This window comes from Nerophis lumbriciformis, linkage group LG31 (assembly GCF_033978685.3).
Source record: "Nerophis lumbriciformis linkage group LG31, RoL_Nlum_v2.1, whole genome shotgun sequence".
Classification (NCBI taxonomy): Eukaryota; Metazoa; Chordata; class Actinopteri; order Syngnathiformes; family Syngnathidae; genus Nerophis; species Nerophis lumbriciformis.
This window is the reverse complement of record NC_084578.2, coordinates 26,876,873-26,901,406: the sequence shown is the minus strand read 5'-3', so window position 1 is coordinate 26,901,406 and position 24,534 is coordinate 26,876,873. Positions and strand designations below refer to the sequence as shown.

At 41.7% G+C, this 24,534-nt stretch overlaps 1 protein-coding gene across 2 annotated transcripts in view; it reads left to right on the top strand.

The window, feature by feature from the left end:
• gtpbp8 (GTP binding protein 8) overlaps window positions 1-24,534 on the top strand; it is a 50,408-nt gene that overhangs the window by 22,131 nt on the left and 3,743 nt on the right. The window contains exons 7-8 of one of the 2 annotated variants that reach the window (XM_061926316.1): window positions 15,776-15,894; window positions 16,226-16,311. In XM_061926316.1, the coding sequence (XP_061782300.1) occupies window positions 15,776-15,894; window positions 16,226-16,311 (205 nt within the window). Of the gene's footprint in view, window positions 1-903; window positions 1,544-15,775; window positions 15,895-16,225; window positions 16,312-24,534 lie in introns of those variants that run through there. The other variant, XM_061926317.1, reaches the window with a different exon arrangement.

The window sequence follows — 24,534 nt, the reverse complement described above, 5'->3', positions numbered from 1 at the left end:
TATTTTTAGTCAAGGAAAGTTGTCTGCAAACTGATAATGGTAGCCACACAATCCAGTTTGTGAGGAATTTTGCATTTAGAGATGTGGCTTGGCTCAGGTCTCCGCCCTGTATTTGATTAAACAGATTATTTTATTGTAAAACTTTGCAACCTGGGCTAGGCGATTATATGATCATGATCGTTTATCGCGATTTATTTGAGTTCGATCACGGTGATCAGCTGTTAGCATATTTACCCGATCAAACATGGCGGAAATTTCTGATAGAAGTTACCGCAGTAGCCTTGCGATGAGGTGGCGACTTTGTCCAGGGTGTACACGGCCTTCCGCCCGAATGCAGCTGAGATAGGTTCCAGCACCCCCTGCAACCCCGAGAGCGACAAGTGGTAGAAAATGAATGGATTTAATTTGAGATTGAAACTAGATCATAACCATGTTATAACATTGAAACTAGATTATAACTTCTTACTACTGCAGTACGGAAGCAACGATGCTTGGTATAATCCTGCACAGAACAATCCACGTTTATTGACCGTAATCCTTCGTGTGAATGTGTGTGTGTGTGTGTGTGTGTGTGTGTGTGTGTGTGTGTGTGTGTGTGTGTGTGTGTGTGTGTGTGTGTGTGTGTGTGTGTGTGTGTGTTGTTTACGTTTGCGTGTGTTTTTATGAAAATGTTTGTGTGGGTGTGCGTGCGACCATGCCGTTCCACCGTCGCAAAAGTCAGTCTCGTTACGACTTAATGAATGTTCTATCAGCGTTGTGCCTCTTCCCCCTCACACAGCTGAAAGTGCAGCCCAAAAGAAAAAAATTAAGAAATATGAATAACACTAGCATAGAAGTTGAAACACAACATTTAAAAGGAGCAGCGACTTTAGTGACACACTTTACTTTTGCTATCTGCTGCAGCTCATCAGTAATCTGGCCCTGAATGCGGACTTGCAGGCACTCCCAAAAACGTCTATGTGATTGTATTGGTGCCGACTGGGAGAATCAACAGACCCACTAATTTAATCAGAAAAGGCATTTTTATATCTAAATATTTAAAGACTTTTTGTTTGTGTCTGCAAAGATTCCACTACATAAAATGTACAAAAAAAAACTCTGCAGACAGACACTTTGTGTTCTATTTGTTTGTGGATAGAAAAACATTTTGTTCCTGAAATAATCATTAAACTTGTTTTATGTGTTGGTAAACATTATTTTACTGTACTTAAAATTCAAACTGTATTGTAATGTATTTTCATTCAATATGAGATACAGAATTTGAGTTTTAAAAACTCCAAAATCTGGGTCACCACTTGTTGTTTACCAAATCACTGGTGAGAAGCACTGATGTGTACAAGTAATTAAAGAATACAAAACATGTACCATTTGAAAGTGTTGTTTAGTAAATGTTAACTTGAAATAAAAGTCCTATAATGTTCACTACACCACTGATACTTTGTTTACCGCAGAATGTTTGTGATGACAAGCAAAAAAACAATAACAAAGAGAGGAAATAAAGTTGTTCTCTTTACCACCACAAAACGTAACGAAAAAGAAGCATTACCGTGGCCCTAACACCAGGAACGGACTGTAGCGTGGGTTACCCGTACCGTTGCACCTCTAGTAAGCACAATTAAATATATGGACAAAATGAAAGTTCTCAGCTGTTAGCATATCCCATCAAACATGGTGGAAATGTTTGTTATAAGATACTGCAGTAGTAAACAGTAAGGATGTGGTACTCGGTATAATATTACATGGGACAATCCGCTTTAATATTTAAAAAAATTGTGATATTAATGGAGATCGGATGATATGAAAAAATTAATCGTGAGCTTTTTTTTGGAACATAAATATAAAATGTGCAGTTAAAAAGATAATACACAATTTTATCAAAATAAAGTTAAATAGACTGAAGTACCTAATGTAATTATTTACCTTCAAAGCAAGGCAAGGCTTCAAACAGCTACAACTATAGTCCTTCAAAATAAGCTACCGTATTTTCCGCACTATAAGCCGCCCCGGGTTATTAGCCGCACCTTCAATGAATGGCATATTTCAAAACTTTGTCCACCTATAAGCCGCCCCGGGTTATAAGCCGCGCCTACGCTGCGCTAAAGGGAATGTCAAAAAAATAGTCAGATAGGTCAGTCAAACTTTAATAATATATTACAAACCAGCGTTCTAACAACTCTGTTCACCCCCAAAATGTAATGTGCAAATGTGCAATCACAAAAATAGTAACACTCAAATTAGTGCAGAGCAATAGTAACATCAATAACTCAACGTTGCTCGAACGTTAATGTCACACAACACACAAAATAAAGATTTAAAGCTCACTTTCTGAAATTATTCCTCATCCATAAATCCCTTGAATTCTTCTTCAGTGTCTGAATTAAAAAGTTGGGCGAATACGGCATCCAAAATGGCCGGCTCCGTCTCGTCGAAGTCATCAGAGTCAATGTCGCTGTTGTTGTCCAGCAGTTCCGTGAATCCTGCCTTCCGGAAAGCTCGGACCACAGTTGAGACCGATATATCCGCCAGGCATTTACAATCCACTGGCAGATGTTGGCGTATGTCGTCCGGCGCTGTCTCCCTGTCTTAGTGGCGCAGGTCATCTTGTTGCTTCCTCTACCTACGCACCATTGATTCATTTATGTTCAATTCTCTCGCTGCTGCTCTATTTCCGTGTTCTACTGCGTGACTTATTGCCTTGAGTTTGAATTCTGCGTTGTACGCGTGTCTCTTAATAGGAGCCATTTTGTGGTCTTTACAGATGTAAACACACAAATGAAATGAAACGCAATATCCGGGGGCTTCTTCTTCTACGGGGGCGGGTGGTTGCTTACAGTAGAAGAAGAAGCGCTTCCTCTTCTATGGGGGCGGGTGCTTACCTTGGCGGTTGCTTACCATAGAAGAAGAAGCGCTTCCTCTTCTACGGGGAAAAAAGATGGCGGCTGTTTACCGTAGTTGCGAGACCTAAACTTTATGAAAATGAATATTAATATTAATCCATATATAAGGCGCACCGGGTTATAAGCCGCACTGTCAGCTTTTGAGAAAATTTGTGGTTTTTAGGCGCGGCTTATAGTGCGGTAAATACGGTACATGTTACTGCAGTCCTTCGTTTATACTCCATGAAGAGAGAACAGTGGTGGCTTTGATATGGTAGACCTTGCTCTTGGACTGATAGGCCTTTCTCCACTCCTTCTTAAACAATAAAATAATATAAAAAGAAAACATTCTTTCAGGATACACATTAGTAGAGCAGTCTGGTGTGAGAGAATGGATAGCGAACTTTCAACTTTGTCATTTATCAATTACACTGTGTATGATTTTTACTTATGCTTGTAAAAGAATGAAGCTAATCAGATTCACTGTGAAAATAAATGAAACCTTTTTCGTATTTGGCATAAATTAATGTGGACCCTATGGTTTCCTGAAGTAAATAAAACAATAATAAAGTTGTATCTTCATTTGGTAGAGGAGATGGTTAATTCTCTTAAAATTATTGATGCTTTAATAATTTTCATTTCATCATTTTATTCCGTTCCCGAAGTAAACATTTAAATGTGCTCATTCAGCTATTTTTTAACTCTAGACATTTCTGAAAGCCCCCTGTTGTGATTGTATAATGAAGCAGCCCCTCTTTTGTACCTGAAGTCAATTATTCATGCTCTCAGGCTATTAAACGTTTGAAACACCATTAAGGCTCTGACAGCACAGCTTTTAGGAAAGATGAACTATTATTCGTCAGAATAAAAGAACACTTTAATTTCAAGATTAGATGTGTCTCTTCGACCCACCTATCTACCTTAGGGAGTATAATATATGTTGAATGCTGATGTTGTAATTTTACCTTTTACAAAGACAAATTGTCATGCACCATCAAAAATAGCAAAACCACCTCCAGTCATCACTATGAAAGGTGTTGAGCTCAAGTGCGTTGACACTTTTAAGTACCTTGGCAGCACTATGTAGGCAGATGGTTCCCTTGATAAAGAGATATCATCGGGGATCCAGAGGGCCAGCTAGGAACTCGGTCGTCTGAGAGTAGAGGTCCCCCAACAAGAAGGCATCAAAATGTCCACAAAGCTGGAAGTTTACATGACGTTTGTCCTCCTTTCACTCTTGAATGGCAGCGAAACATGGAAAGCCTAATGCCGTCGCATAAAACTGCTGTACTAGTTTCATATGCAATTGCTGCTCAAGGTTATTGGTATCCACTGGCAAAACAAGGTTATCTCCCAGGAGGTGTTGGACAGGGCAAAGATGTTAATGAAGACCCAATTATGTTGGACAGGTGATTTGAATGGAAGATGATTGAATCCCAAAACAACTTATATAATGACATGAGGTGGGCACGAGCAGATTGAGGAGAACGACGATGAAGAAAATCCAAACAGACGAAGAAAGAAAAAAAGTAATATTGGAAGAGGACCTGCAGCAAAACGTACAAATTACTATGAATGTTTGTCACAGCTATCTGGCAGAGTTGTAGCTATCATACAAGTTCCTGGTGTTTGCAATGGCAGACAAGCACGCAGTGTTTAAATGCATCCATCAGACATATTCAAATTGTACCGCAGAGTAATATTGACATCTGACAGCATGACGCTGAACAAGTTAAAAAGTATTTAGAAAGTACACAACATGTACATGCACAAATACGTGTATAAAGTTCTAACTTAACTTCCCAGCTGTTTTGCACAGCAGAGCACATTTTACAACGCAGCTACCGTCAAATGCTTTTATTTCAATTTCGCCTGTTTCAGTTTGCACTTGAGTTGGTGAAGCATGGATTACACTTTGTATAATAATAATGTGTAAAATAATACTCTTGTGTCCAAATGCCGGCGTATGTTGCAACAACAGGCCACGCATTGATGGGTTTAATAGTGTGACATTCTGTACACCTCCAAAAAAATCCTCCAGCTGACAGCAATGCGGATCGTTAATGCGATTGCGCTTCGATTTGCAATTTTTATGTTTTACATATATACATGCAGAAAATGCAAAAATAACAAGTAAAGGAAGAAGACAAAAAAATAAAAATAAATATTTGTCTTAATGCAGACAGACCTCAGAGCTTTGGTCTACACCAGGGGTGCCCAAACGTTTTGCCTCTAAGGGCCAAACTAAAAATACCGGTATGCCAATGGTCTGCCGGCCAAACAGCGATTTTTACCATAGAACTCCACGAGTGAGGAATTTAGCCTCATACCGGCAATAATTGATTATAAGGTCGTAGAGATTGTCACAGTTGTGTGCCTGATTCAGTTAGCATACAACTCTGCATCTTTTATGTACATTCAAAAACGGTAAATTTCTGCAGATTTTCGCCACTTTTAGGTTTATTCTGTGACCAGTTTGTCCTAGATATTTCATCTGATCGCATTCAAACTTCACCCAGACAGATTTGACATATGGAGGACGCTAAATTTCAAAGCATTTAGCTTTTCAAAATAGGATGTTGGCAAAGCATGGCAACCAAGATTATCCTTCTCCATAGAACGTCAATAGGTGTCAACTTTGCTGTAGAGCTGGGGTCTCAAATTCAAATTCTCAAAAAAAAGCACAACTAATTGAAAAATTGAAATCTGTATATTTATGGTTACAAAAACTGGCAGCTCAGTCACCAGAATTGTACTGTAAGTTTTACCGTTGGCTTTTTTTTTGTAAATTGAACGACTGTACCACTGTTGTTTTTATGTTAAATTCTGGTGACTGAGCTGCCAGTTTTTAGTATCAAATCTATGGCCATTTTTGTACAGTGCATTACTGTACATTGAAAAACAGTACCACAGTTTTTTTGCCGCAAACTTTACCGTTCCTTTTTTATCGTAAAATCTACGTTCCCTGTGTTTACAGTGCATTACAGTAATTACAAAAATAGTACCACTGATGATTTTACGATGGAACAGGGGTTAGTGCATGTGCCTCACAATAGGAAGGTCCTGAGTAGTCCTGGGTTCAGTCCCGGGCTCGGGATCTTTCTGTGTGGAGTTTGCATGTTCTCCCCGTGACTGCGTGGGTTCCCTCCGGGTAGTCCGGCTTCCTCCCACCTCCAAAGACATGCACCTGGAATAGGTTGATTGGCAACACTAAATAGGCCCGAGTGTGTGAATGTGAGTGTGAATGTTGTCTGTCCATCTGTGTTGGCCCTGTGATGAGGTGGCGACTTGTCCAGGGTGTACGACGCCTTGCAGCTGAGATAGGCTCCAGCACCCCCCGCGACCTCAAAAGGGACAAGCGGTAGAAAATGGATGGATGGATGATTTTACGGTAAAATTCTGGCGACTGAGCTGCCAGATTTTTTAAGTAAAATCTGCTGACTTTTTTTTTCCAGTGTACCCTTGCGGACATGCCATCAATGATTGTGCAGCTTGAAAGGGATCAGTATGAGTATGTATTAAACTTGGTAACGACCCTTTGGCGGGCCAAACAAAATGACATAGTGTTTGGCCCGCTGGCCCCACTTTGGGCATCACTGGTCTACACCAGTGACGTGCGGTCACTGGAGGCAGGTGAGGCTGGGCCTCAACTGCCATCATGGAAAGAAAAAAAATGTAAAAAGAAAAAAAATTAATTAAATTGTTATGTATTCAGTGATTATACTATAAAGTTATTTTCCATTTAACTTCACCAGTTTTAGATTATTTTTATTCAAAATCGCTGAATTTTCACAATTGCCGTTCAAATACTGAGAAGAGACGGTGCGGTGATCAGCAGCCAGTTGAGGCACGTCACTCAGTTGTGCCTCAACATGGATTGCGGACTCGGCTAACTGCTGGCCTGCTGTGCAGTGAGACCGTATTGCTATATGAACTATATTATACAATTCCATAGTTTAGTTAGCTGAGGTATATAATGTACAGTGTATTTTGTCAACAACTGTATGTGTGTAAAGTATTTCTTGTGCTGAGCAATCATAAAACTGCTGCGAAGATGCACTGTGTGAGGCTCGCAGTAGTCCGGCCTCCTGGTGTTGGTTAATGCACCCCCGCCGCAGAATGCACCCCCCGCCGTGAGCGCCACACCAACCAAAGCCCACACCCAAACCCTCCACGTGCAAGACCGAATCCACCCAAAAAAAGTCACTTAACAAGAAGCCAAAAAGTGCAAAAACAACAATGCTCGCGCCGGAGGAGCCGTGAACGACTGCAGGGACACATTAGGTACACCTGCAGACTGCAGCACGGATTTCATATTTCATTCATTCACAACTCCTCCAACACGAACACCACTGTTCCCGCACTTATAAGTAAAGGTAAGACCATAATAAGTTTTTTTTTATTAAATGTACTTTTTTGTGTGCTACAGTTTGTATGTGTAAAGTTAAAGTTTAGTTAAAGTACCAATGATTGTCACACACACACTAGGTGGGGTGAAATTTGTCCTCTGCATTTGACCCATCCCTTGTTCACCCCCTGGGAGGTGAGGGGAGCAGTGGGCAGCAGCGGCGCCTCGCCCGGGAATAATTTTTGGTGATTTAACCCCCAATTCCAACCCTTGATGCTGAGTGCCAAGCAGGGAAGAATGCTGGTATGAACTTTTAAACATAACCCGTTAACTGCTGCCAATCAAATGGTGAATAAGATACTCTTTAGGGTTCATATGTTTGTAAATCTGACTGTGATGAAGTCAGTGCCTCACCAGCCATGAACCTCACCGCACGTCACTGGTCTACACCATGAACTTAAGAAATAAATGATAATAACTACTAATGTAATCATCCATCCATCCATCCGTTTTCTACCGCTTGTCCCTTTTGATAGGTTACAGCACCCGCGGGGGGTGCTGTAACCTATCTCAGCTGCATTCGGGCGGAAGGCGGGGTACACCCTGGACAAGTCGCCACCTCATCGCAGGGCCAACACAGATAGACAGACAACATTCACACTCACATTCACACACTAGGGCCAATTTAGTGTTGCCAATCAACCTATCCCCAGGTGCATGTCTTTGGAGGTGGGAGGAAGCCGGAGTACCCGGAGGGAACCCATGCAGTCACGGGGAGAACATGCAAACTCTATAGTATACAATAATAATGTTACCAACCATTTAAAAGGATATCAACTTTTATTTCTCCGTACTGTAAAATTGTTTACCATTGTACTCTAATGGGGATAAGTTGATTGGCAACACTAAATTGGCCCTAGTGTGTGGATGTGAGTGTGAATGTTGTCTGTCTATCTGTGTTGGCCCTGCGATGAGGTGGCGACTTGTTCAGGGTGTACCCCGCCTTCCGCCTGATTGTAGCTGAGATAGGCTCCAGCGACCCCAAAGGGAATAAGCGGTAGAAAATGGATGGATGGATGGATGTACTCTAATTAGAAGGTAAATAACTTTGTTATACTAAATTAATAAACAAACAAATTAAATGGACTCTTATTTATGTAAGAAACAATTTAAATTAAAAATAAATATTGAACATCTCAAAGTGCATTTTTTCCAATTTGGAAAAATTAGATCTCTTGCGGTAATTGCACTAATTAAAAGCTCAATGTCAATTCGATGTCGATTAAGGCTGACTCTTATGATGTATTGATTTGATGTTCAATAACTCTTACTTATCTCTTGAACTACCATCATTCACTCCCAATGGGAAGCTAACAATCTAAATAAAGTTGTGATTGCTCACAGTTGATGTGAAGTCACACACTCAACTCTGAGGAAGTCAAACTGTAGAAGTCCAAATTTTGACGCAGGCGCAATATGGTGTCTGCAGCTTGTTGTTTTTGGCCCTTCGACACATTGTTGAAATAAAATTAAACACAAAAAACCCCAGAAGAATGGGAACAATAGAGACAAATGCATAAAAAGAAAAATCTGAAATGTTATCAAAAACTAACAATAACACAAAACTCAAAAATGTTGATGAATTAATGTCTGTTTAAGTTTAACCTTCACACATACAGTAAATGCTGCCGTTCTGTTTCTGTTTTGATCCTAAAAATACACACAATTGACTGCAAACCATGTTATTGTCAGAATATTGTCACACAGTATTGTTTGTACACATATACAGTGTATATTTAGTGTTTGAGGGGATTTTTGGAAGGGGCTGAAGCCATTCTTATTTTCCAAATGAGGGCTCGGCAAAAAAAAGTTTTGGAACCACTGGCCTAGTCCGGGGGTCGGCAACCTTTACCAGTCACAGAGCCATTTTGACCAGTTTCACAAATTAAAGAAAACAATGGGAGCCACAAAAATCTTTTGAAATTTAAAATGAAATAACACTGCATACAAAGTTTTTTTTTTGCTTTGTGCTATGTATAAACCAAGGGTCTCAGACACGCGGCCCACACCTTAATATGAAAATTGAATGTTAGTGCGGCCCGCAGGTTTTTTATGAATGGCGCTTGACAGCGTCATACTTGTCAACCCTCACGATTTTTCCTATGACAACCCTACCGATTTTTCCGGCAGACTGCGAATTTCAGGGCAACTATTCTCTCGAACGTGCCGTGATGGTACAGCATTTATCGCCCACTACAACCAGCGTGCCGGCCCAGCCACACGTTGTATGGGGCTTCTGCTTGCTCACGTAAGTGACAGCAAGGCATACTTGGTCAACAACCACACAGGTTACACTGACGGTGGCGGTATAAAAAACTTTAACACTCTTACTAATAATGCGCCACACTGTGAACCCACACCAAACAAGAATGACAAACACATTTCGGGAGAACATCTGCACCGTAACACAACATAAACACAACAGAACAAATACCCAGAATCCCATGCAGCCCTAACTCTTTCGGGCTACATTATACACCCCCTCTACCAAACCCCACCCACCTCAACCGACCACAGAGGGGGGGTTGGGGGTTGATGTGTGAGGGAGCAGGGTTGGGGTGGGGGCGAGGTTTGGTGGTTAGGGGTGTATAATGTAGCCCGGAAGAGTCAGGGCTGCATGGGATTGTGGGTATTTTCATTTCAACATGTCCAAAAAGGAGTAGAAAGAAGCAGAGCTTATTAAATCCCACCCCTTATCAACAATTTTCAGAGCAAAATTAATCTAATTTTGTTCAATCCTTGTGTTCAGTTTACACCACTTAAAAGTTTTTACACAATTGGATCTCAAGGCGAACCGTCAGGACGGAGCGTGAGCGCAAGCCTTCGCAGATGAACCCAAATCCGAACTCTGGCTGCACATCTCCAAAAGTCCAGTGCCAGGTGCCCCCCACACATCCCACTGCCCTCCAACCATGCAGGCAGACTGCAAACCCCACAAGATGTGCGTACCATGACTGGTCCAACAAAACTGCTAGATCTGTTAGTATTGGCACTTCGACCAGTCCTGGTGGTTGTGTCGGTCACATCTTGACATCCCGGGACCAAGGTTGATAGTCATCAATCCTCAGTTCCTCGCAAGGGCACAGACTGACCTTTCAAAGAGAAAAAATGTGTACTAAGCCTAGAGCTCGTTTCAGTACCATCAGCAGGCAGTTGATGTCTGGCCACCCAGCCCCTAACTAATGAACAGCGAAATATGCAGAAAGCACCGAACCCCCAACAGCCAGGCACATGCAGCCAGAGGCCCAGAGAAGGCCACAGCGCAATCTATGTCCATCCCAAAGTCCCACTCAAAAACCCAACAGTGCAACTAAAAAATGTTGGCACTCAATATATTTATATAAACATATCAGCATTGGCAAATATATTAACATATTAGCATTCAATAACATTTTCATCAACATTACTTATATCAATTAACAATGCATAATTGTGGAAAACATTTGTTCTAATAAAAAAGAAAGGAAGGATAAATAGGGAATTCAGAGTATTTTTTTTTACCATCATTTACATCATCAATATGCCTAACAGTCAGCAGTATTAGTTTCAGTACATAATAATTACATACAGTAGGTATTTTACCATCCCTTTCATCGTTATTGTTGCATTATACTGTAGACAGGTTTTATACTGTTTTGTATATAGTATTCAGTTCAGTGCACACCTTCTACATCAGGGGTCACCAACGCGGTGCCCGCGGGCACCAGGTCGCCCGTAAGAACCAGATGAGTCGCCCGCTGGCCTGTTCTAAAAATCGTATCATTTTTTAATTTTTTTATTAAATTTTTAATTTTTTTTATTTAAATCAACATAGAAAAAACACAAGATACACTTTCAATCAGTGCATCAACCCAAAAAACCTCCCCCTCCCATTCACACTCATCCACACCCACTCACACAAAAGTGGTTATTTCTTTCTGATACCACTATTCTGGTTCCCACAACATAAACACATCTGCAAGGGACACAGTCCCTGAAGCACACATGATTGTATGTGCTGCTGGTCCACTAACATTTTCATTAATTACTATTTTTATGTACCGGGTAATTATTTTTATATTGTTTTACTTTCTTTTTTATCCAAGAAAATGTTTTTTTATTTATTTATCTTATTTTATTTTTATTTTTTTTTTAAAGGACCTTATCTTCACCAGACCAGGTTGTCAATGAAATTAGATTTGTTTAAAGGGTTTTTAAAACCAGGTCCAGTCCAGATAATGTCCAAGTCGGACTCAGCAACACACACCTTCATTCATGTACACAGAAAAAAATTAGGGAACACAACAGATTGCATATAGTTTATAAACAAAATTACATTTTCAAAATAAGCATTTATGTACAGTCCAGGTCACTCAAATTAGAGAACACAATAACAGATAGCATATAATCTATAAACATAATTATACTTTCAAAATAAGCCTTTGAGGACTTCCCATTTTTTTTGCATGTTTTTTGGCATCATTATCGTTTTCAACCATGTAACTTTCTAAAGTTAAAAAATACTGAATAAATGTTTTAAAGTAAGTAATACTAAGTGAATATCTGTTTTTGGCCTTAAAAATAAACCTTTTACCGAGTACTATAATTAAATGGACTAAATCATGATTGTCAATGAACTCTCTTAAAATAACAGAAACCACATCAAGCTTCATAAACAAACCAATCCTTAAACACATTTTTTCAACTTCCACCCAAAACGAAGACACAATATGACAATACCAAAACAAATGCAGGGTGGATTCAGACTCCTGACAACAAAATCGGCAATCATCTGACTCTGTCATATTCCATAATTTTAACATTTTCCCCGTGGGTAAGAAGTTATAAATTATTTTAATTTGAAAATAACGATTTTGCACATCGATAGTAGTTTTATAGATTAGTTTGAATATGGCATCTCATGGCAACGGGCAGTCAAAGAAGTCTTCCCATCTTCCATATGTGTTGTATGGGGCAGCCCTCAAAGATTTCTTTATTAAATAAAACATATATATTTTTCTATTTATTTTAGTTCCTTTTTGCCAACTAGAATATCTTATTAGAGGTTTACAAACTAATAATTTAGTAGTTCCATAATTATTTGTTTCCATCTTTTTCCAATTACTCCAGTTAGTTGATTAAATGAAAAGCTTGAGCAAGCATCACCATACATAGTTCTAAAATCATCATACTTCATAATTTTACCATTCTCATTGATAATATCATTGACAAAAATGATTCCTCTTTCAAACATATTTTTCCAAAAGAAAGGCTTTCCACCTATTACAATATTAGAGTTCATCCATATTATCTGCTGCAAAATATTGTCTCTTTTTGTCTGGCACATAAAATTGAAAACACCACCATGAGTGGATTGTTTCCTTTCTGAAACCCCGCCATGTTTCCCAGCAGACTCTCTACATAAGAAAAATAGTAGGGGATCACTTGTAAAAAAGGATACAATTTCTTTTGATACAGTACATGTTTTTTGTCCCACAGGACACTTGTGTACCACTCAGTGTTTAAATACATCTTTGGAACAATTGATGCTTTTAAAGACAGACACATAGCTTCAAGGTTGAGAAGTTTCAGGCCCCCATATTCATACTCATTGTACAAAACTTTTCTTTTAATCTTTTCTGGTTTGCCGTCCCAGACAAAATCGAAGACCCTCCGCTCATAAATCTTAAAAAAGTTTTGTGATGGAGCTGGTAATGACAAAAACGAATAAATATATTGAGGAATAATTAACGAGTTGACAATAGATATTTTACCATACAAGGTTAAGGATTTCCCTTTCCATAATTGCATAATTTTGTCCAGCTTTCTTAGTCGATTATCATTATTTACTGAGCCTAGATCTTCCAGATTCTCTGGGACAACAACACCAAGTATGTTAACTGGTCCATCTGTCCACAAAACAGGCACTTTGCATTCCATTCGAAAAGACGTTCCCTTTAGATTTCCGATCCTTAACATTTTACATTTATCATAATTAAGCTTAAAGCCAGATTGCTGTGAAAATATGTCCAAAGGATTAAGAAGGTTAAGAATCTTATCTTTGTGAATCAGCCTTTTCTGACATGAACTTCATCAAGAACAAACACAGAACACGCCTCACTGATGCACATCTGCAAGGCTCACTCAGAGTTGCAGTGTCAAGTTACACACCAGAGTACACTAGTTAACAGCATGCAATGCCAGGCTTCCCACTAACTGACGAAGAAACAGATAACAGATTTGGTGTCCAGTTCAAAGTGTGACATGATTTATTTAAAAATTTGAGAGTTGACTTTTGTATTTTACATGAGTTATTATTTGTACAAACATGGTGCAAAGTAATTCATGATTTGTTAAAAAATGTTAGTGGCTAGCTAGTTAAAATGGGATATTGTGATTTCACAAGACTGTCTTAGAAGTGATCATTTGAAAATGTTCAATTTGAAAAATGTGCACTTAGAGAAAATATAAAAATAAAGTGTTGCATATAGATATTTACCTGTTTCTATATATATTTATTGTGAGGAATCATTAAGATGATCAGTGTTTCCACAAAGATAAATATAATTAATTATTAATAATAACATAGAGTTAAAGGTAAATTGAGCAAATTGGCTATTTCTGGCAATTTAATTAAGTGTGTATCAAACTGGTAGCCCTTCGCATTAATCAGTACCCAAGAAGTAGCTCTTGGTTTCAAAAAGGTTGGTGACCCCTGTTCTACATCTTCTATATGTTTTTCTATAAGATGGGATTTATACTTCTTTTTTAATATTTTAATTGAGGTACTTTCTTTCAGTTCATCATCCAGACTGTTCCATAAGTTAATGCCCTGAGATACTGAAATACACATGCTTTTTGAGTAGTCCGTGTTTTTTGGAAAATTGCAGCACCTCTTAAACTGTGTTGACTCTCTCTCAGTTTGAACATTTCCTAGATACAGTTTGGAAGTATGTGATTGTATGCCTTAAACATGACAACTGGTGTGTTTAGCTCAACCACGTCAGTAAATTTTAAAGTGTTGAGTTTTATGAAAAGTAGATTAGTTGGTGCGTAGTAGTCTGCGTGGTTGGCAATTCTAATGGCTTTTTTTTTGGACTAAAATGATGCTATTAATATTTGATATACCGCATTTTTCGAGTATAAGTCGCTCCGGAGTATAAGTCGCACTGGCCGAAAATGCATAAAAAAGAAGGGGAAATACATATATAAGTCGCATTTTTTGGGGACATTTATTTGATAAAACCCAACACCAAGAATAGACATTTGAAAGGCAATTTACAATAAATAAAGAATAGTGAACAGGCTGAATAAGTGTATGTTATATGACGCATACATAACCAACTCAGAACGTGCCTGGTATGTTAACGTAACATATTATGGTAAGAGTCATTCAAATAACTATAACATATAGAACATGCTATACGTTTACCAAGCAATCTGTCAATCCTAATCGCTAAATCTGATGAAATCTTATACGTCTAGTCTCTTACGTGAATAAGCTAAATAATATTATTTGATATTTTACGGTAATGTGTTAATAATTTCACACAAGTCGCTCCTGAGTATAAGTCGGCCAAACTATGAAAAAAACTGTGACTTATAGTCCGAAAAATACGGTATAGTTATTCCCCCATATTTCCGCACAGTAGCTTAAATATGAGTTTGAGTTTATTTCGGAAGTACAAGAGATGTGTATAATATGAACAATGACTTGTGTTCTCAATATGTTTTAATTGTATACAGTACAGAAATATTTTTGATATGTTTGTCCTTAATTCATTTATATGCAATTTCCAATTTAATTTTCTGTCATTGGTAACACTCAGGAATGTAGTTTCATATACTCGTTCTATCCCTGTTTCATTTATTCAGATTTTAATCTGTTTATTATTTTTTTAATTTCCAAAGAGGATGTAATTAATTGTATTTGAGTGATAGTTTGTTGATATCAAACCGTGTTCTTAGTGTTCTGACCTCATGTTCCACTGTATTCAGGAGATGACCCAAGTTTTCCCATAAGCAGTAGACTGGTGTCATTTGCAAACAATATACACTTTACATTTTAAATACCTCACAGACATCATTTATATCCAAGATGAACAATTTTGGCCCCAAAATAGAACCTTGTGGGATCCCATATGTAATGTTTTTTTTAATCTAGATTGACATGGTTCATGTGTACAAACTGTTGTCTGTTGCTAAGATAACTACTTAACCAGTTAAGCGCAGTGCCTCTGACACCATACTTTAAAAATGTTTTCAGTAACAGATTAATCCTTACATTAGGTGCACCGGGTTATAAGGCGCACTGCCAATTTTTGTGAAAATGAAAATATTTTAAGTGTGCCTTATAGTCCGAAAAATACGGTAATTAATTAAGCGTAATTAACGCGATAATTTGACACCCCTACTTCGAAATGTCCAACAGGTGTCAAAATAAGACTTAGTTAATGGATTTTTTTTAATTAAATACAGTCCGTTAGTTTATCATCTGATATTGTTTTCACAGATGGTGGTGACGAAGATCGATAAATGTGGTCGTGGCCCGTTGCTGACAAACCTTTTGAATTTCCAAGGTGTCCTTAATTCTCAGACCACAAGCTGCTATCCTCAACCATTTCTGGTCAGGCAAGTGTCACATCAAGGTTGTGTGTATGGTGAGGTATTTTTTTTTTTTTAATCCATCAAATGATATGTTCAAATCAACAAAGTATAAATCCTGAGCAGAATGTTTGATTTGTTTATACTGTAGTATGGGTGTTGTCCTGGGGACCATTGGATTGCTTTTTAGCATCTTTATTGTACAAAATGTATCCAAGTAATATTGACAAATAATAATATTTGCCTCTACATTTTGATTTGTGCCTTTATTTTCCTAATGTTCCAATTAGTCATGCTGTTGTTTTTCTTAAATTTACTTTACCGACCAATGTGATCTTTATTTTTTTTCTTATAACAGCTCTCTCCATTTTTCGGGAATCTATCTCCTGAGATGCTTCATTGCTCATGTGACTGGAAAAATCCAGTTAACGGACACCTCTACAGGTATAAACTGCTGAGGTATTGGCTTTTATGGCAGGCAGAATAAACAGTTTTCTTTTGGGTCAACTGAGTCGTCAGTAAAAAGTTAGGTAGCACGGTGTGGCCAATGCATCCATGCTGACTGGATTAATGAGCAATAAAATGTGGAAAATATGTGCATCTGTTGAAATTGTAAACAGTGGTTAGTAATGTTTGTCAATCCTACAACAACTCACGGTTCAGTTTTGAATCCCATTGTTGGGGTGACTATTCGAATTACTTAGTACAAAAATTCTAATCAAACCTTTTCAAAACATGTGGCATGTTACAAAAGCTCTTTTCGCTGCTGACATAGGACGTATATGCGCAGCGAGTAAGCGTAGAGATGGCCTAACTAACACAGCCTATCATGTTAACACTATTATTTGTCAAATTGAAATGAATGCCTTCTCATTTATTTAGCTCAGCATGATGAGAAACAGATTCAAAAGTTTTCATTTTCTGTAGGTGAATGTTCAATTGTAGTCAGAGTTGCATGTTTTCCTGCAACCAAATGTTCTCTGTAATTATATTATACAGGTGAAACTCACACGGTGGACCAGGGGTTAGTGCGTGTGCCTGACAATACAAAGGTCCTGGGTTCGAGCGTGGGCTCGGGCTCTTTCTGTGTGGGGTTTGCATGTTCTCCACGTGACTGCATGTTCCCTCCGGGTACTTCGGCTTTTTCCCACCTCCAAGGACATGCATCTGGGGATAGGTTGATTGGCAACACTAAATTGGCCCTAGTGTGTGAATGTGAGTGTGAATGTTGTCTGTCCATCTGTGTTGGCCCTGCGATGAGGTGGCGACTTGTGTACCCCGCCTACCGCCCGAATGCAGCTGAGATAGGCTCCAGATCCACAGCGACCCTGAAAGGGACAAGCCGTAGGAAATGGATGGATGGAACTCATAAAATTTGATTATGGTGTAAAAGTCCATTCATGTCAGCAATTAACTTCGAATTTGAAACTAATCTGTGATAATAACTTGATACGTCAATCCTTTATTTTTTATCATTTTGAACATCATGACAGTTTTTGAAACCTGAGATTTTCAATACAAAGTTTTCATAAACTGTAAGCCATAATCATCAAATAATAATCATTACATGTTACTAAATGTTACATTCTTGTGTAATTTGCACATGATTCAATTTTTACCTCTAAACTAAGCCAAATGTATTCTAATCCGCCCTTTTTTCCTCTTTTTTTTTTTCCTAAATAAGAATCGACAAGAGAACTGTTAAGGAACCAAATTGTTAAGCAGAATCAAAAGAGGAATCGGAACCCCCGTGAGGGAGCGTTAGAGGAAGTCAGCCACGGCCATCTGCGCCCCCGGTCTGTGGATCACTCTGAAATTGTAGGGTTGTAAAGCTAAATACCAACGGGTGATCCGCGCGTTGGCATCCTTCATGCGGTGGAGCCACTGGAGGGGTTTGTGGTCCGAGCAGAGACTGAATGAGCGCCCCAGGAGGTAGTACCGCAGGGCCCCGACCGCCCACCGGATGGCGAGGCACTCCCTCTCCACGGTGCTGTACCTCGCCTCCCGATCAGAGAGATTCCGGCTGATGTACAGGATGGGGCTGTCGACGCCTTCCACCTGCTGGGACAAAAAAGCTCCCAGCCCTCTGCCCGACGCGTCAGCCTGCAGACAAAACGGGAGCGAAAAATCAGGCATGTGCAGGACCGGCTCCTCGCAGAGGGCCTTCTTAACCCTCTCAAAGGCCTGCTGGCACTGCTCCGTCCACTGGACCAGATCTGGAGCACCCTTTCGGGTGAGGTCAGTTAGTGGGCTGGTCAGGTCCGCGAACCGGGGAATAAACCTCCGGTAGTAACCTGCCAGCCCAAAAACTGCCTCACCTCTTTTTTCGTCTCGGGGTTTGGGCAGGCTGAAATTGCTGCTGTTTTATCTACTTGCGGGTGCACCTGCCCCTCCTCCCAAGTAGTAACCCAAATACTGTACTTCCCTCCGGCCAACCGCACACTTCGCCGTGTTGGCGGTGAGCCCCGCCCGCCTTAGGGACTCGAGCACCACCCCCACCCGCCGCATGTGTTCTTCCCAGCCGCCGCTGCCAGATAGGCGTGAGGGCACAGCACTCAGTCCATGAGGCGCTGGAATGTGGCGGGCGCACCGAACAAGCCGAATGGAAGTGTCACGAATTGGTACAATCCTTCCGGAGTGGAAAATGCCGTTTTTTCTTTGGACTCTGGTGACAAGGGAATCTGCCGGTAGCCCTTGGTCAAATCCGGTGTCGTGAAAAAATGAGCAGTGCCCAGCCGATCCACGAGCTCGCCGACTCGGGGCATTGGGTAGGCGTCAAAACGTGACACCTCATTTACCTTGCAGTAATCCGCACAGACCCATCCCTCTTCCCTACCATAACGATGGGGCTGCACCACACACTGTGTGACTCTTCTATTTCTCCTAACACCCGCATAGACTTTAATTCGTCCTGAACCACTTTGCGTTTGTGTTCGGGGAGCCTGTAGGGCCAAGACCACACCGTAACACTGGTTTCAATGTAATGTTGGATGAGATTCGTGCGACCGGGCCCAGGGGAGAACACATCAGAAAAGCGCTGCTGCAGCTTGGCAACATCTGCTTTCTGCGCTAACGTGAGCTGATTGTCACAGAGGAGTAGGGAGGGCGGGGCGGAGTGCGGGCTCTCTGGCCCGAACTCCTCCTCCTCCTCGACCACCGTCACCATGGAAACAGGCTCCGCCTCCTTCCATGCTTTCAGGAGGTTGAGATGGTAAATGTGGGTGCCTCCGCCCCGGTCCGAGCGCCTTGACCTCATAATCCACATCGCCCACTCGCCGTGTGACCACAAAGGGTCCTTGCCACTTGGCGAGTAATTTCGAGCTGGACGTCGGAAGTTAGGACAAGCACTTTTTCTCCCGGTGAAAATTTCCTTTTCTGCGTCCCCCTGTTATACAAGCGCTGCTGACGTTCCTGGGCCAGGAGCAAATTCTCGCGTGACAATTCCCGCACCTTGTGGAGTTTTGCTCTCAGGTCCATGATGTATTGAATTTAATTTTTGCTGGGGCTTGGACCTTCCTCCCAGCTTTCTTTAATTATGTCCAAATACCAGCGCGGCTTCCTGCCGAACAACAATTCAAAAGGGGAAAACCCTGTGGAGGCCTGGGGTACCTCCCGCATTGCAAACAGCAGGGGATCCAGCCATTTATGCCAATTTGGTTTGTCCTCGTGCGTAAACTTACGGATCATGGTTTTCAGCGTCTTATTCAGCCGCTCCACCAACCCGTCGGTTTGCGGGTGGTAGATGCTGGTTGGAATAGCCTTAATTCCCAATAATCCGTATAGTTCCTTTATCGTGCGTGACATGGACGTGCCCTGGTCAGTCAGAATCTCTTTCGGGATTTCTACTCGGGAGATGACCTGAAACAATTCTTGTGCCACGCTCGTTGCCGAGATGGACCGCAGCGGCACTGCTTCGGGATATCGAGTTGCGTAATCCACCAGGACTAACACAAAACGATATCCCGGAGTGCTCGGGTGGTATGGTCCAATGAGGTCCATGCCAATCCTTTCAAATGGGACCTCCGTGAGTGCTAATGGGCGCAAGGGCGCCTTGGGGGTGGCTGCAGGATTGACTAGCTGGCAGTCCGGGCAGGCAGCGCACCAGCGGCGCACGTCTGCCCGGATGCCCGGCCAATAGAACCGGACCATTACCCGATTGAGTGTCTTATCATACCCCATGTGGCCAGCCATTGGATTGAAGTGCGCCGCCTGGAAAATGATTTCCCAACGGCGTTTCAGCACCAACAACTGGGTGATTTCTTCTCCTGTCTGAGTGTCACGACTCACTCGGTGTAATCTGTCCCTAATTAATGCAAAATGCGGGAATACCCGCACTATTCCTGGGCGCACCCGCTGACCGTCAATTGATATCACTTGGTCCCAGGCCGAGCGCAGAGTGTCATCCCGCGACTGCTCAAGAGAGAAGTCCCCCACGGAGAGCCATTGGGGGAGGGGGGGTGCTTCCCGCAAAGCCCCCGCCGGTTCCCTCTCGGCAGCGCCGGATGACCTCGCGTTGCCGCTGAGAACAGCGCAGATATCCCGTTTCCCAACCAGCCGTGAACGCAACGCTGCGTACTGTTTCACTAAGTCATGAAAGCTCGCCCAATTCGTTCCTATAATTAAGGGGTGCGTGAGATCACACTTACAGCAACCTCGACAACTATATTTTTTCTTATTACATCAAATTTCTACTGGCACCACAGGGTACTCGTGCACATCCCCATGAACACATCTAATTTTCACCCGTGTTGCCTGCCTCAAAGCCCCGGGTCGAACCAGGTTCTGGTGGATCATGGACTGCTCGCAGCCCGAATCCACCATCGCCCGGTGTGTACTCCCTTGTATGCTTATCGGCATACAGTACGTCTCACCCGGGCCGGGGGAGGGCGCCGGAGGGCCGGCAACCGCATGGAGGTGCCCGACGCACGTGACTGGGCTGCCCACGCCTCCGGCACGCCTGCCCAGGCGTTTGAGGGGCCGTCTGCGCGGGAAGCACCGTATTCGCAGCAGCCAGGACCTGCGAGGAAGCACACACAAAAGAGACCGTTGCCTTCTCCCTTTGCGCGCTCACTCTGCACGGTGTTGGTGCTGGCCGCTCGGCTGCCTCCACGGTCGTCTCCCTTCGCACCTCGCGGTGCACTGCCAGGTGGTCCTCGGCGAGCGTCACTGCTGCGGCCAGGTCTTGGGGCCGGTGGTAACGGACTCAGGCCGCCGTCCGCGCTGTGATCGCCTCCAAGAACTGCTCCGTGACCAGCCGCTCCATCACCTGGTCGTCGCCCTCTCTTGGCTGTAGCCAACGTGTCGCCGCGTCCCGGAGCTGCTTCCAGAGCACGAACGGGTGGTCCTCTGTCCCCCGACGCAGCGCCCGGAACCGACGTCAGTGATCCTCGGCGGTGCAACCGGTCCGGTCCAGCACCGCCCTCCTCAGGTCCGGGAAGTGCACGTGGGAGGCCGCCGGTAGGCTAAGCGCCGCTTGCTGCGCCTCCCCCTCCAGCAGCGGCAAGAGTAGCACTCCCCACTCCTCTTTCGGCCACGCACATGCCTCCGCTGTGGCCACAAAAATGTCTATGAAGGCATGGGGGTCCTCTTCTTCCCTCATGCGCTGCATGGAGGCGGCCGCTGATGTTGGCGGTGCCGCTCCAATCCGGTCCGCCAGCGCCTGCAGGATTTGGCTCTGCTGGGCCACTTGTTGGCTGACCGCCTCCAGCTGTTGACAGCTGGCCACTGTCACCTCCGCGAGAACGCTCGACAAAGCCGTCAGGGGGTCGGCTTCCATCTCCTTGGGTGGTCTGGCTTGTTGGGCACCAAATGTAGGGGTTGCCTTCTAGTGGGTTCTTCGGACCACCACACACTGCCAGGAGAGCCAGGAATTTCAGGGTATAACACTGTTTTATTTTCATAAAGATTTGTCTTTAGATAGGCTTGTTTTTTTATTAGCCTATTTAATTACGTAGGACGTTACACTACCACCATATTAAAAGCATGTTAAGAAAATATTGTTTGTTTCATATACTTGAAGGCTTAACAGTGGAAATGTATAGGTGTCATTACTGACTACTCAAATTCTGGTATCGTAATAACCGTGTCCAGTGACATAAAACATGCCTTGGCGTGCAAACAGTGACACATCACTACAGTTATGTCGTTAAAACAGTAGGAGACCATCGCAATGCTATGGAGTGAAAATGTGTAGTAGTTGACTTGGGTGATTGTGTCTCTTAGCGACACATAAATATGAGGACACAACTGATGATCAGCAGGTAAACGCAGTCATAACTTTTATAGAAAGTAGTGCTGGAGGGGTCAAGGTTATAGCCTTAAAATCTTTTGCACTGCAGTTTCTAACACTTCATAAAAGGTAATCTAGATGTTGACCTGCACCTCATGGCTGCATGTTCTTCCCCTAAGGATGAACGTGTTTAGAGTGTCATTATCTCGATTCAGATCGCTTAAGAAAATGACCATGACGTGACACAACTCCTCACACGCATTTTAACAACCCGGGAAAACATCCCGATTGAGGAACCAGCAGTGAAAAAAAAGATAAGATGGGGAGAGATAAAGATTAGATAAGACTCTGTTACCTACCACTAGTATTTGATTACCCCGTCTGGCAGACCGCATACCAAAATCCTGACTCCGAAGCGTAAAAGTGCAACACTTTGTTTGATGTTTATTCTTCTGTGATCTACCTTCCTATCTCATCAGTATGTTAGTTTACTGATGGAGACACAAAAAACCAGCAGTCAATTGGAAGTGAATACCAAATTACACTACTGACACTTCCCAGCATTCACTTTACTAGTTTGTGTCCATAAAATAAAACAATAACTAAGCAAGTAAACACAAATGCTAAATGAGTAAAGACATAATGTAACATTCCACATGACATTGGTGGATTATCGTAGTGACACAAGCATCACTGGAAAGAGCAGGACCTTAATTGTCAGAAACCACTGGGCAGTGTTGCCCCTAATTTTTCACGTGTCTGAGCAAATGCACAAACTCCCTGAGCATTCTTTTGACCACATGTGACCAAGGTCAGATGTGCACACCGTAGCCACACCAGCATTGCACATGTACAAAAGCTGACATAACAAGTTAAATGTTTTATTACTTAAGTATAATATTCAAAAAACATCTGTCATTTCCATTATATTATTTTATGATTATATTTTTTATTGTCTAATATCTAATAATAATATATAATTTTGACCCACTTACAATGAAAATTTAAAATATTGTTTTTCATGAGCTGTATGTTGTATTTCTGCAGGGGAGTCTTCTTGCAGCGATCACATTTTGTTCACCTTAAACAGTCCACATTTTGTACAATGAGATGTGTAATGTAGCACAAGCATGGGATAAAGTGTACATGTTTTACTAAGATTTTATTAGCATGTTGAATGCTAATTAAAACGAAAGAACAGCATTTCATGATAATATCCAAAAACTAACATTCTTAAACTCATGACACTGGAATAAGCACAAATGTGATTTGGGAGTGTTGGTGTACGTGTAGTGGCTGTTTCTTCTGCTAAATTAAGAGTTAGCATGCCATTTATTTAAAAGCAACATGCTGTTAATATCTTTGATAGGTTGCGTGTGAACAATGTAAAGACCTGGCAGTTACAGTTTATGTGTGGTTTTGGACTGGTCCGACAGTTTTTGTGGCCATTAACACATCATTGGTTGAGCAGAGTGTGTGCGTCTTCTGACACAAATTAAAGAGAGAGACTGCTGTCAATTGACATTTAGTTTGTTTGTTTTGGTGCGATTTCAGCAGATAGTGACTAGTTTTTTTCTGATGATTGTTTGGTTTGGGTTTGAGCAAAACAGTAATCAGTTTTGCTCAATAAAATGATTGTTGATGCAATTTTTTTTATCTCTTGTCACCTGTCATTCATAGAGTTGCATTGCAAAATGGTACAGAATAAATACATTATTTTATTCTGTTTGGAGTTTAGGTTGGATTTTGGATTTTAATTTTGTGCGCAGCATAGATTTTCTGTGCGCGGAGGACATGGGAGCTATGCGCAAGTGTGCACCTTGGAATGTAAACTGCCGCTGGGGTTGTTTTGATAGCGCACATCAATCAATCAATCAATTCCTTTATTGTCATCGTCATAATAACACTTAAGTCATACATGTCTTTTACTTGTCGTTTAAGACTTTCGGTAATTTACAATAGTGTTACAAATCCTCTAGCAGCTTCGGTGTTAAAAGGTATGAATACAATACATTTGGAAAACCTGGGTGGACTTGGGCCCTAGTTTGCTGATGCTTGTTTTAAATGGACACAGCCACATTAGGTTTGATGAATCAAGCAAAAAAGAAAAGAGGTATATGATCAGAAAATTCAACATTACTAGAAAACGAAGGTCATTTTACTGTAGAATTTACAGTTGTTTTAATATCGACGACTATTGGGCGAGTCAATTTGACGCAATCTGATTCGACTATTAACCAGTCGAAATGTTCGGACATTCAACCCACTCCTCGAGTTGAGTACCTAAAGCACCCTGCGTACGGTGGGCGTGTTTGGCGGATGTTATGAGATGGGGGATGGGCCGCCGTCAGACATAGCGCTCGTCGTGCCACCACGCTGCCCTGTTGGGACACTCCAGAAATGTTTATGTTGAATCTTCGACCAGTTTGCTCGACTAG